This window comes from Mustelus asterias, chromosome 26, assembly GCF_964213995.1.
Source record: "Mustelus asterias chromosome 26, sMusAst1.hap1.1, whole genome shotgun sequence".
NCBI classification, from domain to species: domain Eukaryota; kingdom Metazoa; phylum Chordata; class Chondrichthyes; order Carcharhiniformes; family Triakidae; genus Mustelus; species Mustelus asterias.
Genome location: NC_135826.1, coordinates 37,616,665 through 37,632,493, shown reverse-complemented (window position 1 = coordinate 37,632,493; position 15,829 = coordinate 37,616,665). Strand labels below are relative to the sequence as shown.

Here is a 15,829-nt window from a genome sequence, read left to right as displayed (position 1 = left end):
GGAGGGAAGGGGCTGAGTGAGGGAGATGGAGGGAAGGGGCTGAGTGAGGGAGACGGAGGGAAGAGGCTGAGTGACAGACAGATGGAAGGAGCTGAGTGAGGGGAGATGGAGGGATAGAAACATAGAAGAAACATAGAAAAACTACAGCACAAAACAGGCCCTTCGGCCCCACAAGTAGTGCCGAACATATCCCTACCTTTTTGGCCTACCTATAACCCTCCATCCTATTAAGTCCCATGTACTCATCCAGGAGTCTCTTAAAAGACCCTACTGAGTTTGCTTCCACCACCACTGATGGCAGCCGATTCCACTCGCCCACCACCCTCTGTGTGAAAAATGTCCCCCTAACATTTCAGAGAGGCAGAGAAGGCCATAGACAGAAGCTTTAGGGATATAGTTACTCCAGGGAATGAAAATAGATGGGTGATGTTGAGAGGGGCTGGGAGGAAGCAGTTGGTGCAGGGATCCCCTGTGGTCGTTCCCCTTAGCAACAAGTATTCCGCTTTGGATACAGGTGAGGGGACGACCTACCAATGGTAAGCCGCAGTGACCAGATCTCCAGCACTGATTCCATCCCTGTGGCTCAGAAGGGTAAGGGGGAGAGCGGTAGAGCTACAATTATTGGGGACTCGCTTATTAGAGAGATAGATAGGCAACAAGAGAGACTCACGGATGGTATGTTGCCTCCCGGATGCCAGGGTCCGTGACGTCTCGGACCGTGTCTTTAGGATTCTAAAGGGGGAGGGGGAACAGTTACAAGTCGTGGTGCACATCGGCACCAAAGACATAGGTAAGAGAAGGGACGGGGATTTAAAACAGGAATTCAGGGAGCTAGGGTGGAAGCTGAGAGCCAGGACAAACCATGTTGTCATCTCTGGTATGTTGCCGGTGCCACGAGATAGCGAGTTGAGGAACAGGGAGAGAGTGCAGTTAAACATGTGGATGCAAGGATGGTGTAGGAGGGACAGTTTCAGCTATGTGGTTAATTGGAACACTTTCTGGGGAAGGTGGGACCTGTACAAACAGGACGGGTTGCACCTGAACCACAGGGGCATCAATATCCTGGGAGGGAAATTTGCTACGGCTCTTTTGGGGGGGGGGTTTAAACTAATTTGTCAGGGGGGTGGGAAAAGGAATTGTAATCCGGAGGCCAGTGAGTGTAGTGAGGTACTGGGAAGGGTATCAAGGTCAAAGGTGGGTACCGGCAGACAGGAAGGTGGGTTGAAGTGTGTCTACTTCAATGCAAGGAGCATCCGAAATAAGGTAGGTGAACTTGGGGCGTGGATTGGCACTTGGGACTACGATGTTGTGGCCATTACGGAGACATGGCTAGAACAGGGACAGGAATGGTTGTTGGAAGTTCCGGGGTATAGATGTTTCAGTAAGTGTAGGGTAGGTGGTAAAAGAGGTGGAGGAGTGGCATTGTTAATCAAGGAGAGTTTAACGGCTGCAGAAAGGTATTTCGAAGGGGATCTGCCTACAGAGGTAATATGGGCTGAGGTTAGGAATAGGAAAGGAGCGGTCACGTTGTTAGAAGTTTACTATAGGCCCCCAAATAGTCATAGAGATGTGGAGGAAGAAATTGCTAAGCAGATTATGGATAGGTGTGGAGGTCACAGGGTAGTTGTCATGGGGGACTTTAACTTTCCAAATATTGATTGGAACCTTTATAGGTCGAATAGTTCGGATGGGGCAGTTTTTGTGCAGGAGGGTTTCCTGACACAATATGTGGATAGGCCGACAAGAGGTGGGGGCCACATTGGATTTGGTAATGGGAAATGAACCGGGCCAACCGGTTAGAGCGGATAGGAGGCATATTAAAAGGGGAGGATAAAGAAACGGATGTCATTGTACACATTGGTGCAAATGACGTAGATAGGAAGAGCAGGGGGATCCTACGAGAGCAATTCAGGGAGTTGGGAAATAGGCTAAAAAGTAGGGCCTCCAGGGTGGCAATCTCTGGGCTGCTCCCAATACCTAGGGCCAGTGAGGCTAGGAATAGGGAGATAGTACAATTGAACGCTTGGTTAAAGGACTGGTCCAGGAGGGAGGGCCTACTTTCTTCGTGACTGCAGTCATGGGCATTCAGCCTTGGATCTTCAGGTGAGCGTTCTCCAAGGCGGCCTTCACGACACACGACAGCGCAGAGTCGCTGAGCAGAAACTGATAGCCAAGTTCCGCACACATGAGGACGGCCTAAACCAGGATGTTGGATTTATGTCACATTATCAGTAACCCCACAGCTTGCCTCCTGGGCTTGCAGAATCTCACTAGCTGTTCTGTCTGGAGACAATACACATCTCTTTAACCTGTGTTTAATGTTCCCTCCACCTACATTGTCTGTACCTTTAAGACCTGGCTGGCTGTAGGATTCGCATTCTAATCAGTATTCTGCAACTTGATTTTGTGTCTGTTTGCACTGTTTGAGAGCACATTTCCACTCCATCTGATGAAGGAGCAGTGCTCCGAAAGCTTATGGTATTTGCTACCAAATAAACCTGTTGGACTTTAACCTGGTGTTGTGAGACTTCTTACTGTGTTCACCCCAGTCCAACGCCGGCATCTCCACATCAATGGAAGAAGCCAGAGAGTGGTTGTGGAGGATTGCTTCTCTGAGTGGAGGCCTGTGACTAGTGGTGTGCCGCAGGGATCGGTGTTGGGTCCATTGTTGTTTGTCATCTATATCAATGATCTGGATGATAATGTGGTAAATTGGATCAGCAAATTTGCTGATGATACAAAGATTGGAGGTGTAGTGGACAGTGAGGATGGTTTTCAAAGCTTGCAGAGGGATTTGGACCAACTCGGAGAATGGGCTGAAAAATGGCAAATGGAATTTAACGCAGACAAGTGTGAGATATTGCACATTGGAAGGACAAACCAAATTAGAACGTACAGGGTAAATGGTAGGACTCTGAAGAGTGCAGTTGAACAGAGGGATCTGGGAATACAGGTACAGAATTCCCTAAAAGTGACGTCACAGGTGGATAGGGTCGTAAAGAGTGCCTTTGATACATTGGCCTTTATAAATCGGAGTATCGAGTATAAAAGTTGGAGTGTTATGGTAAGGTTATATAAGGCATTGGTGAGGCTGAACTTGGAGTATTGTGTACAGTTTTGGTCACCTAGTTACAGGAAGGATGTAAATAAGGTTGAAAGAGTGCAGAGAAGGTTGACAAGGATGTTGCCGGGACTTGAGAAGCTGAGTTACAGAGAGAGATTGAATAGGTTGGGACTCTATTCCCTGGAGCGTAGAAGATTGAGGGGAGATTTGATAGAGGTGTATAAGATTTTGATGGGTATAGATAGAGTGAATGCAAGCAGGCTTTTTCCGCAGAGGCTAGGGGATGGGTTAAGGGTGAAAGGAGAAAAGTTTAAAGGGAATATTAGGGGGGGCTTCTTCACGCAGAGAGTGGTGGGAGTGTGGAATGAGCTGCCGGATAAAGTGGTAAATGCTTTTAACATTTAAGAAAAACTTGGACGGGTTCATGGATGAGAGGGGTGTGGAGGGATATGGTCCAAGTGCAGGTCAGTGGGACGAGGCAAAAAATGGTTCGGCACAGACAAGGGCCAAAAGGCCTGTTTCTGAGCTGTAATTTTCTATGGTTCTATGGAGTTTGACCCTGATAAATGCGAGGTGATTCATTGTGGTAGGATAAATTTGAATGTGGATTACAGGGTCAAAGGTAGGGTTCTGAAGAATGTGGAGGAGCAGAGAGATCTTGGGGTTCATATCCACAGAGCTCTGAAGGTTGCCACTCAAGTGGATAGAGCCGTGGAGAAGGCCTATAGTGTGTTGGCGTTCATTAACAGGGGGTTGGAGTTCAAGAGCCGTGGGGTTATGCTGCAACTGTCTAGGACCTTGGTGAGACCACATTTGGAATATTACGTGCAGTTCTGGTCACCTCACTATAAGAAGGATGTGGAGACACTGGATAGTCACATGAGCAGCCTGGGAATGGAGGGATACAAACGATTGGTCTAGTTGGACCAAGGAGCGGCACAGGCTTGGAGGGCCGAAGGGCCTGTTTCCTGTGCTGTACTGTTCTTTGTTCTTTGTTCTTTGAAAGAGTGCAAAGGAGATTTACTAGGATGCTGCCTGGTTTGAATGGTAGGTCTTAAGAGGAAAGATTGAGGGAACTTGGGCTTTTCTCTTTGGAGCGGAGGAGGTTGAGAGGAGACTTGATAGAGGTTTATAAGATGATGAGGGGGATAGATAGAGTGAACGTTCAAAGACTATTTCCTCGGGTGGATGGAGCTATTACAAGGGGACATAACTATAGGGTTCATGGTGGGAGATATAGGAAGGATGTCCGAGGTAGGTTTTTTACTCAGAGAGAGGTTGGGTGTGGAATGGACTGCCTGCAGGGATAGTGGAGTCAGAAACGTTAGGAACATTTAAGAAGCTATTGGATAGGCACATGGAGCACTTCGGGATGATAGGGAGGAAATAGCTTGATCTAGGTTTCAGACAAAGCTCGGCACAACATCGTGGGCTGAAGGGCCTGTTCTGTGCTGTACTGTTCTATGTTCTATGTTCTATTTCCCCTGTACTTACCCCCCAGCACCTTAAACCTGTGTCCTCTCGTAGCAGCCATTTCCACCCTGGGAGAAAGCCTCTGAGAGTCCACCCGATCTATGCCTCTCAACATTTTATATACTTCTATTAGTTCTCCTCTCATCCTACGTCTCTCCAAGGAGAAAAGACCGAGCTCCCTCAGCCTATCCTCATAAGGCATGCCACTCAATCCAGGCAACATCCTTGTAAATCTCCTCTGCACCCTTTCAACCTTTTCCACATCCTTCCTGTAATGAGGCGACCAGAACTGAGCACTGTACTCCAAGTGGGGTCTGACGAGTGTCTTATATAGCTGCATCATTATCCCCGGACTCTGAAACTCAATCCCTCGATTGATAAAGGCCAGCACACCATACACCTTCTTAACCACCTCCTCCACCTGCAGGGCCGATTTTAGAGTCCTATGGACCCAGACCCCAAGGTCCTTCTGATCCTCTGCAGTACTAAGAGTCTTTCCCTTTATATTGTACTCCTTCATCCCATTTGACCTGCCAAAATGGACCACTACGCATTTATCTGGGTTGAAGTCCATCTGCCACTTCTCCGCCCAGCCTTGCATCTTATCTATGTCCCCCTGTAACTTCTGACATCCCTCCAGACTATCCACAACCCCACCAACCTTAGTGTCATCGGCAAACTTCCCAACCCATCACTCCACTTCCTATCCAGGTCATTTATGAAAATGACAAACAGCAAGGGTCCCAGAACAGATCCCTGGGGCACACCACTGGTGACTGACCTCCATTTAGAAAAAGACCCATCTACACCCACTCTCTGCCTCCTTTGGGCAAGCCAGTTCTGGATCCACAGGGCAGCAGCATGTTGGATCCCATGCCCTCTCACTTTTTCTAGAGGCCTTGCATGGGGGACCTTATTGAACGCCTTGCTAAAATCCATATGAACCACATCTACCGCTTTCCCTTCGTCAATGTGTTTCGTCACATTTTCGAAGAACTCCACCAGGCTCGTAAGGCACGATCTGCCCTTGACAAAGTCATGCTGAGTATTCTTGAGCTTACTTACCCTTCTCTAAATGCTCATAGATCTTGTCCCTCAGGATCTTCTCCATCAGCTGACCAACCACTGAGGTTAGACTCACCGGTCGGTAATTTCCTGGGCTATCCCTATTCCCCTTCTTGAAAATAGGAACCACATCTGCAATCCTCCAATCCTCCGGCACCTCTCCCGTCTCCATCGACGATGCAAAGATCATTGCCAGAGGCTCTGCAATCTCTTCCCTCGCCTCCCACAGTAACCTGGGGTACATCCCATCCGGACCCGGCGACTTATCTATCTTGATGCCATTCAAAGATTCCAGCACAACCTCTTTGTTAAAGTCCACATACTCAATCTTTTCAGTCCACCGCAAGCCCGCAGTACATCCACCCAGGTCCTTCTCCTCTGTGAAAAACCGAGGCGAAATACTCATTAAGCACCTCTGCCACTTCTACTGGTTCCGTACAGACTTTCCCGCCTTCACCTTTTATAGGCCCTATTCCTTCACGTCTCATCCTTTTACTCTTCACATATTTATAGAACGCCTTAGGGTTTTCCTTAATCCTACCTGCCAAGGCCTTATCGTGACCCCTTCTGGCTCTCCTAATTTCCTTCTTTAGTCCCTACTTACAAGCCGTATGCTCATCTAGGTCCCTATCTTCGCCAAGCTCTCTGAACCTTTTGTATGCTTTCCTTTTCTTCTCGACTAGGTCCCGCACAGCTTTCGTGCACCACGGTTCCTTTAACCTACCAACTCCTCCCTGTCTGCTCGGAACGTTGTCCTGTAGAACTCTCGACAGACATTCCTTGAAAAACTGCCGCCTCTCTTCAGTACATTTCCCCGAGAATACCTCCTTCCAATTTACTCTTCTAATTTGCTGCCTTATGTCTTCATATTTCCCCTTACTCCATATAAACGCTTTCCTCGCTTGCCTGATCCTCTCTTTTTCCAATGCAAGCATAAAGGAGATAGAGTTATGATCGCTATCCCCAAGATGCTCTCCCACTGAGAGATCTGACACCTGTCCAGGCTCATTGGTCAGTATCAGATCAAGTACAGCCTCTCTTGTAGGCTTGTCCACATGCTGTGTTGGGAAACCCTCTTGCACACACCTAACGAACTCCTCCCCATCCAATCCCCTTACCCTAGGGATATTCCAGTCTATGTTTGGGAAATTAAAGTCTCCCATCACAACAACTCTGCTATTATTGCAACTCTCCAGGATCTGTTTCCCTATCTGCTCCTCCACCTCCCTGTTACTATTGGGCGGCCTATAGAAAGCTCCCAGCAAAGTGATCGACCCCTTCCCACTCCGAACTTCCACCCACAGCGACTCTGTGGACAATCCCTCCACAGCATACACCTTCTCTACAGCTGTGACACTATCCCTGATCAGCAGTGCCACTCCACCCCCTCTCTTGCCTCCCTCCCTGTCCTTCCTGAAGCATCTGAATCCCGGCACCTGGAGTATCCAGTCCTGTCTCTGAGATATCCAAGTCTCGGTAATGGCCACCACATCACACTTCCAGGCATCGATCCACGCTCTGAGCTCATCCCCTTTACTAGGGGAGATTCCACTCCCCTAGGCGAGTGGAATCGGCTGCCGTCAGTGGTGGTGGAGGCAAACTCAATAGGGTCTTTTAAGAGACTCCTGGATGAGTACATGGAGCCGAATAGCATGGAGGGTTATAGGTAGGTCTAGAAGGTAGGGATGTGTTCGGCACAACTTGTGGGCCGAAGGGCCTGTTTGTGCTGTAGTTTTTCTATGTTTCTAATTGAATGGTGACCATTTGCTTCCAGCCTATTGATCACCTCGATGGGTCACATTAAACTGACTGACTTCGGGCTGTCAAGAATTGGACTGATGAACATGACGACGAACCTGTACGAGGATCACATTGAGAAGGACACCCGGGAGTTCATTGATAAACAGGTAAGTGAGAGTGGGTGTCTCAAACCGGTGGGGTCAGTGGTCTGGGTGGGGTCAGTGGGTGGGTGGGTGGCTGCAGGATCAGTGAGTGCAGGGGTTTGAAGGATCTTCAGATGGTGCTGGGGTTGGTGAAAGGAGATCTTGGAGGGCAGGAGGCAGAGGGCAGAGGTCGGGGAGCAATGAGTAGGATTGGGTTAATGGACAGAATGTTTGGATAATAGTGGGTATTTGTGGGTGGAGGGGTCAAAGGATGTGATGGGATGAAGATTTGGATGGTCAAAAGGGGGCGGGGTGGGGGGGGAGGGTTTACACTCTGGTCCTAATCTTAACAACCTCGTCCCTCCTGGCTTCCGGCAAGGGAAAAGCCAGGCGGCGACGAACCATCAGGTGGGTGCCTGGTTTCGCGCTTCCCCTGATCTAACCGGCTCTGTATTGCCGGTGAAATATTCTTTGTGGTCATTCTGGCTAAAAAGCCGATCTAAATATTAATGACATGCTTTGCATCTTATTAACGAACCCTGGACACTACTGCCCAGCTTCTCTTACCTTTACCCCCTCTCCGGCCAACATTCTCCCCAACCACAATCACGTACGGTCCCCAACAACAGGTCCCAGATGTGGTGGCCTCGCCAGAGGGATTGGAGGTCAGTGAGGCCCCCCCCAGGTGGCTGGGGGCAGGCTGGGCAGTGTCCATGGTCCATCATTCCTGTGCCAGGGCAGTGCCAAGGAAGCGGAGCCTCTGAAATTCTCCTGTTTTCTCGCTCGGTCGGCATGTGGAATTTCTTTGTGAAATTCCGCCTTCTGTAAAGTTTAAAGTAAAGTTTATTTATTAGTCACAAGTGTATTTGGAGATCCGGTGAGTGCGAGTCAGTCTGATCAGTTTTTATGTTTCTGACAGGTTTGTGGGACCCCGGAATATATCGCTCCAGAAGTGATCCTCAGGCAGGGATATGGCAAGCCTGTGGACTGGTGGGCCATGGGAGTTGTTCTATTTGAATTCCTGGTTGGCTGTGTTCCATTCTTTGGGGAGACACCAGAAGAACTTTTTGGACAAGTGGTTAGCGGTACGTTGCATTGGCGAGTAAACTGGTATGAGGGCCAATGGGAGCTGAGGTGAGGGTGTGGAGTGGGGGAGTGGGCAGTGGGGTGATGGGGGAGGTGTAGGGGGGAGTGAAGCAGAGAGGGAGCTGAAGCGTAAACTGAATCAGTATTTTAGTTCACTTTATTCATGGGATGTAGTGTCACTGGCTGGACCCATCCTGAATTTACTCTGAGAAGGTGCTTGTGATCTGTCTTATAATAAGCTTGGGCCAGTAGAGCGGGGGAAAGTTTGGAGCTGTGACAGGGACTGCTGGGTGCAGAGGTGGTTGTTTAAAAGACCCATCTCGGTGCTGAGTTCAAAAACAAAGTCGCTCCAGCTTTTACCTGTCACAGCCCTCACCCACGCACCCACCATGCTCCATCCATGTCATCTCGTAGCACCCATCCCCTATGGTCTCTCGCGCCCCCTATGCCAATCTATTAATGGATTTCGGGGCTTTCAGCCAAGTCTTATTATGTATCACAAAAACAGAAAATGCTGGAAAATCTCAGCATGTCTGACAGCTTTTGTGGAGAGAGAAGAGAGCCAACATTTCGAGTCTGGGTAAAACTCAGAACACTAATCCTAATTTCTCTCCACAGATGCTATCAGACCTGCTGTGATTTTCCAGCATTTTCTATTTTTGTTTCAGATTCCAGCATCTGCAGTCATTTGCCTTTGTCTTATTATGTATGCTTAGCTGAGAGCGAGAGGAAAACACTTGACCCCTCCCAGAGAATATTTTGTTTGATTGACAGTTCGGGCTTCCAGATCCCTGCTGTCAATTCCACAATACTTACTTACATAAGAAAAAGGAGGAAGTATACATTGGGGGCGATTCTCCCAAAAAAATTCCAAGTGTCGCATTCACGTTAAAACTGGAGTAAATCCCGCTGGTTTTCTGATTGGGCGTTTCAAACTGAATCTCCCACATTCTGTGCTGCAGAGCGCCCTCGCGTGAATCACGCTGAAAATCAGTGGGGGGGTGTATACCCGCTGGAGAGGCCGGTAGCATAGCGCTGAGTGCGCCACTGCGCACGCGCCGACCTGTTAGCTCCGAGATTGGCGCATAGGCAGTTGTCCCACACTGCCGCCCTCCTGATCACTGGCCAGCCCCACGACCCCGACATTGTTGGCTGCGTGACCCCCACACGGCCTGATCGCTGGCCCCTAAACATGCCCCGGGACCATCCCCCCCACCCAGCCCTTCTCAATCACATGCGCCACTTGATTTCCCCTCTGGCCCCCATTGTCGACCTTCCCCCGCAGTGCTGACCGCCCCCCCCCCCCCGAGCAGGTGCTCCTCCCCACCGCGATAGCCAGCCCCGATCGCTGGCCTCCCTCCACCCCCACCGATCCTGACTACAGAGTGACAGCGGGACCCCCCACCCCCCACCAGTCACCATCCTTTAGGTCCCACCCCCTTGGCACTGCCCCATGCCTGGTGGGCATGTTGGGGACCCAGGGTGACACTGCCAATGTGCCAATACCCAGGGGGCAGTCCTCCCCAGCGCCTGACCCTCTGGGCCGCCTCAGTTCCCCCCTCTTCACTCCAGCGGGGTCGGGCCACCAGCTCCCCATTAGTGGGCAGCTACTGTAAACCCCGCTGGAGTGAACCACTCCTGGCGGGGGGGCAGTGGGGGATGGGGTGGTGGTCGGGTTGGGGCTTGGGGGGAGGCAGAGGAGGGTGGGCTGGGGCTTGAGGCGGGGGGGGAATGGGGCGGGGGTTGGGGCAGGGTGTGGGAGGCTAGCGGACTTGGGAATTTCAGTCCCTGCTAATGCTGTTGAAATTGAATGCAAGTCAGGGGCTAAATAATTTATTCAGCATTGCGCCCATTTCCGGAAATTCGGAGCTGGGAGACGCACTCCCGGGCCGGACGCACAGCACGGATCCCAGGAATTGGGCGCCGCTTGAATCTCCTGCCCCACTGCGCTAAAACATCAGCGCAGCGGGATGGGGGAATCGCCCCCATTGGGTTGAGGCAATCGGGGACAAGTGAATCCCTCAATGACTATAAACCATGTAAGAGGCACTGCAGAGGGAAATCAGCAGGCAAAAAGAGGGCACGAGACAGATCTGGCAGGTAAGATTAAAGAAACTCCCAAGAGGTTCTATAGCTATTTAAAGAGTAAAAGGCTGGCGAGAGAGAAAATAGGTCCTCTTAAAGAACAGCATTGCTGTCTGTGAGTGGAGCCACAGGGGATGGGAGATTTTTAATGAATATTTCTCCTCCCTGATCAAGTGCATTCTCGGATCTTGTGGGAGGCTCGGGAAGAAATTACAGAGATCCTTTTGCAGAGATATTTGCTTCATCTCTTTCCACTGGCAAAGTTCCAGAAGACTGGAGGGTGGATAATGTTGTTCTGCTGTTTAAGAAGGGTAGCGAAGGCAAGGCAGGGAATTACAGGCCGGTGATCCTTGTTTTTATATTAGATATAGCTCTTGAGGCTAAAGGAATCAAGCGATATGAGAGGAAGGGGGGGTTCAGGATATTGAATTCGATGATCACCCATGATCAAGACTAATGGCGGAGCAGGCTCGAAGGGCCGAATGGCCTACTCCTGCTTCTAATTTCAATGTTTCTCCATTAGTGGTGGGTAAGTTACTGGAGTGCATTCAAGGGCACAGGACCTACCATAGAGTCACAGAGTCATGGAGGTTTACAGCATGGAAACAGGCCCTTCGGCCCAACTTGACCATGCCACCCTTATATTTTTTTAAAACACCTAAGCTAATCCCCGTCCAAGAGACAACCTTCGACCATCACCCTCTGCTTCCTACCATCCAGCCAATTTTGAATCCAACTTGCTAGCTCTCCCTGGATCCCATGTGACCTAACCTTCCAGACTAGCCTGCCATGCGGCACCCTGTCAAAGGCCTTGCTAAAGTCCATATCGACAACAATTACTGCCCTACCCTCATCAATCCTCTTAGTTACATCTTTGAAAAAACTTCAAAAGGTTCATTATACATGATTTCCCACGCACAAAGCTATGCTATCAGATATTGACTATCCAAATGAAGGAGGTACTGGAAGTCTGAAAGTGCATCAAGGTAGATAAATCTGTGGGACTTGATGAGGTATATCCCAGGACATTGTGGGAGGCTAGGGAGGAAATTGTGGGTCCCCTGGCCGAGATATTTGAATCATCGACAGTCACGGGTGAGGTGCCTGAAGATTGGAGAGTGGCAAATGTTGTGCCTTTGTTTAAAAAGGGCTGCAGGGAAAAGCCTGGGAACTACAGGCCAGTGACGTCACATCTGTGGTGGGTAAATTGTTGGAAGGTATTTTGAGAGACAGGATCTACAGGCATTTAGAGATGCAAGGACTGATTAGGGACAGTCAGCATGGCTTTGTGAGTGGAAAATCATGTCTCACAAATTTAATTGAGTTTTTTGAAGGGGTAACCAAGAAGGTAGATGAGGGCAGTGCAGTTGATGTTGTCTACATGGACTTTAGCAAGGCCTTTGACAAGGTACCGCATGGTAGGTTGTTGCATAAAGTTAAATCTCATGGGATCCAGGGTGAGGTATCTAAATGGATACAAAATTGGCTTGTTGACAGAAGCCAGGGGGTGGTTGTAGAGAGTTGTTTTTCAAACTGGAGGCCTGTGACCAGCGGTGTGCCTCAGGGATCAGTGCTGGGTCCACTGTTATTTGTCATTTATATTAATGATTAGGATGAGAATATAGGGGGCATGGTTAGTAAGTTTGCAGATGACGCCAAGATTGGTGGCATGGTGGACAGTGAGGAAGGTCATCTCCAATTGCAATGGGATCTTGATCAATTGGGCCAGTGGGCTGACGAATGGCAGATGGAGTTTAATTTAGATAAATGTGAGGTGATGCTTTCGGTAGATTGAACCAGGACAGGACTTACTCAGTTAATGGTAGGGCACTGGGGAGAGTTACAGAACAAAAGATCTAGGGGTACAAGTGCATAGCTCCTTGAAGGTGAAGTCACAGGTGGACAGAGTGGTGAAGAAGGCATTCAGCATGCTTGGTTTCATTGGTCAGAACATTGAATACAGGAGTTGGGACGTCTTGTTGAAGTTGTACAAGACATTGGTAAGGCCACACTTGGAATACCGTGTACAGTTCTGGTCACCCTATTATAGAAAGGACATTATTAAACTAGAAAGAGTGCAGAAAAGATTTACTAGGATGCTACCGGGACTTGATGGATTGAGTTATAAGGAGAGGCTGAATAGACTGAGACTTTTTTCACTGGAGCGTAGGAGACTATAAGGGGTGACCTTATAGAGGTCTATAAAATAATGAGGGGCATAGATCAGCTAGATAGTCAATATCTTTTTCCAAAGGTAGGGGAGTCTAAAACTAGAGGGCATAGGTTTAAGGTGAGAGGGGAGAGATACAAAAGTGTCCAGAGGCGCAATTTTTTCACACAGAGGGTGGTGAGTGTCTGGGACAAGCTGCCAGAGGTAGTAGTAGAGACGGGTACAATGTTGTCTTTTAAAAAGCATTTAGATAATTATATGGGTAAGATGGGTATAGAGGGATATGGGCCAAATTCGGCCAATTGGGATTAGCTTAGGGGTTTTAAAAAAAAGGATGGCATGGACAAGTTGGGCCGAAGGGCCTGTTTCCATGCTGTAAACCTCTATGACTCTATGAGAAGGCTGTGGAAGCCAGGTCATTGAATGTCTTTAAGACAGAGCTAGATAGGTTCTTGATCAATAAGGAATCAAGGGTTACAGGGAGAAGGCAGGAGAATGGGGATGAGAATCATGTCAGCCATGATATCTCAATGGGCTGAATGGCCTAATTCTAGAACATAGAACATTACAGCGCAGTACAGGCCCTTCGGCCCTCGATGTTGCACCGACCAGTGGTACCAATCTAAAGCCCCTCTAATCTACACTATTCCAATATCATCCATATGTTTATCCAATAACCATTTGAATGCTCGTAATGTTGATGAGTCCACTACTGCTGCAGGCAGGGCATTCCACGCCCTTACTACTCTCTCAGTAAAGAACCTACCTCTAACATCTGTCCTATATCTCTCACCCCTCAATTTAAAGCTATGCCCCCTCATGCTAGCCATCACCATCCGAGGAATAAGGCTCTCACTATCCACCCTATCTAATCCTCTGATCATCTTGTATGCCTCTATTAAGTCACCTCTTAACCTTCTTCTCTCTAACGAAAACAACCTCAAGCCCCTCAGCCTTTCCTCATACGATTTTCCCATCATACCAGGCAACATCCTGGTAAATCTCCTCTGCACCCTTTCCAATGCTTCCACATCTTTCCTATAATACGGCAACCAGAACTGTACGCAATATTCCAAATGCGGCCGCACCAGAGTTTTGTACAGTTGCAGCATGACCTCCTGGCTCCGAAACTCAATCCCTCTACCAATAAAACCTAACACACCGTACGCCTTCTTAACAACCCTGTCAACCTGGGTGCCAACTTTCAGGGATCTATGCACATGGACACCCAGATCCCTCTGTTCATCCACACTACCAAGTATCTTACCATTAGCCCAGTACTCTGTATTCCTGTTACTCCTTCCAAAGTGAATCACCTCACACTTTTCCGCATTAAACTCTATTTGCCACCTCTCAGCCCAGCTCTGCAGCTTATCTATGTCCCTCTGTAACCTGCCACTTCCCTCCACACTGTCTACAACTCCACCGACTTTAGTGTCATCCGCAAATTTACTAATCCATCCTTCCACGCCCTCATCCAAGTCATTAATAAAAATGACAAACAGCAGTGGCCCCAAAACAGATCCTTGTGGTACACCACTAGTAACTGAACTCCAGGATGAATATTTCCCATCAACCACCACCCTTTGTTTTCTTCCAGCTAGCCAATTCCTGATCCAAACCACTAAATCACCCTCAATCCCATGTGTCCGTATTTTCTGCAAAAGCTTACCATGGGGAACCTTATCAAACACTTGGCTGAAATCCATATACACCACATCAACCGCTTTACCCTCATCCACCTCTTTGGTCACCTTCTCAAAGAACTCAATAAGGTTTGTGAGGCACGACCTACCCTTCACAAAACCGTGCTGACTATCCCTAATCAAATTATTCCTTCCTAGGTGATTATAAATCCTATCTCTTATAATCCTTTCTAATACTTTGCCCACAACAGAAGTAAGGCTCAGCGGTCTATAAACAGAAGTAAGGCTCACCGGTCTATAAACATATAATTCTGCTCCTATATCTTATGGTCCTATGATTATATGCAGATTTTTAAGGATAACACAAAATCTATCATATGCCCTAATGTTCACAGTGCATAGTCCATATAACCCATTCGTGAAATGTGGTCAGGCACCCCATACTCTGGAACCAAGTGGCCGATGCTACCCAAAGCGATTTCGACAGATTTCTCATCAATTCCCCCCCCAGGGGTTGTCACTCTGTGAGCCAACTGGTTTCATGAGAACTTTGACACAACGGTTCCTAAAGGTCCTCCCTCAAAGAGCACACTTTGGAATCTTCTGGCAAATGATGCATTCTGTCAGATGTTATCACCAAGGATCCACCTCCAGTATTTTAACCTCTCTTTCAGTATTCCTCAGAATACTGGAGCATCATGTGCATTCAAGTTTCCTTTCCACACAATCCCTCAGATATCAAGACAAGGCAAAAGAACACCAATGCTTCACAGGCCATATTAAGCTATCACCAACCGTTGGGTCACTTTGGATATCTGGTTTTTCCCAAGCCCACTTTGTTTTCTGTTTGCCTCCTGCAGCTTTGCCTTTTTGAAATCTCTCTGCTCCTCACCCTTCATTTTACTGAACAGAGCCTCACCCAGATTCCTGTTCTTTGTCCCTTTGACTTTGTCCCTTGTGCGTGTTTTGCTTTTCATTACCTCCCTTTTCAAACACTCCCCTTCTGTCCATATGACATGTCCAAAACTTGTGAGCTTCATTGATGTCACTGCCTCAAACAAGTTCCTCTGAACACCAGCTTTCTCGAGCTCGCTGTCTATGAGACATGTAACGTTTGTCTGAGTTCTTTCATTTTGTAGTAGGTAAAAAATATACCTCTGACACTAGTCGTAGATCAAAGTGCAGGTTTATTTTTACAATTGTGGGAGAAGTGAGGTCCCTAACAGTGGTCCCCCAGTCTTCTCCTCGAACACAAGTAAGAACCGAGTTTTATACATCCCGGTTCCCGCCCCTATTACAAAGAACAAAGAACAGTACAGCACAGGAAACAGGCCCTTCGGCCCTCCAAGCCTGTGCC

General features: G+C 48.4%; 1 protein-coding gene across 1 annotated transcript in view; it reads left to right on the top strand.

Annotated features, from left to right (window-relative positions):
• The window catches only part of LOC144479702 (microtubule-associated serine/threonine-protein kinase 3-like), a 138,009-nt gene that overhangs the window by 90,571 nt on the left and 31,609 nt on the right, over positions 1-15,829 (top strand). Inside the window, exons 13-14 of the mRNA XM_078198731.1 lie at positions 7,377-7,509; positions 8,405-8,570. Of these exons, the coding sequence (XP_078054857.1) occupies positions 7,377-7,509; positions 8,405-8,570 (299 nt within the window). The remainder of the gene's footprint in view (positions 1-7,376; positions 7,510-8,404; positions 8,571-15,829) is intronic.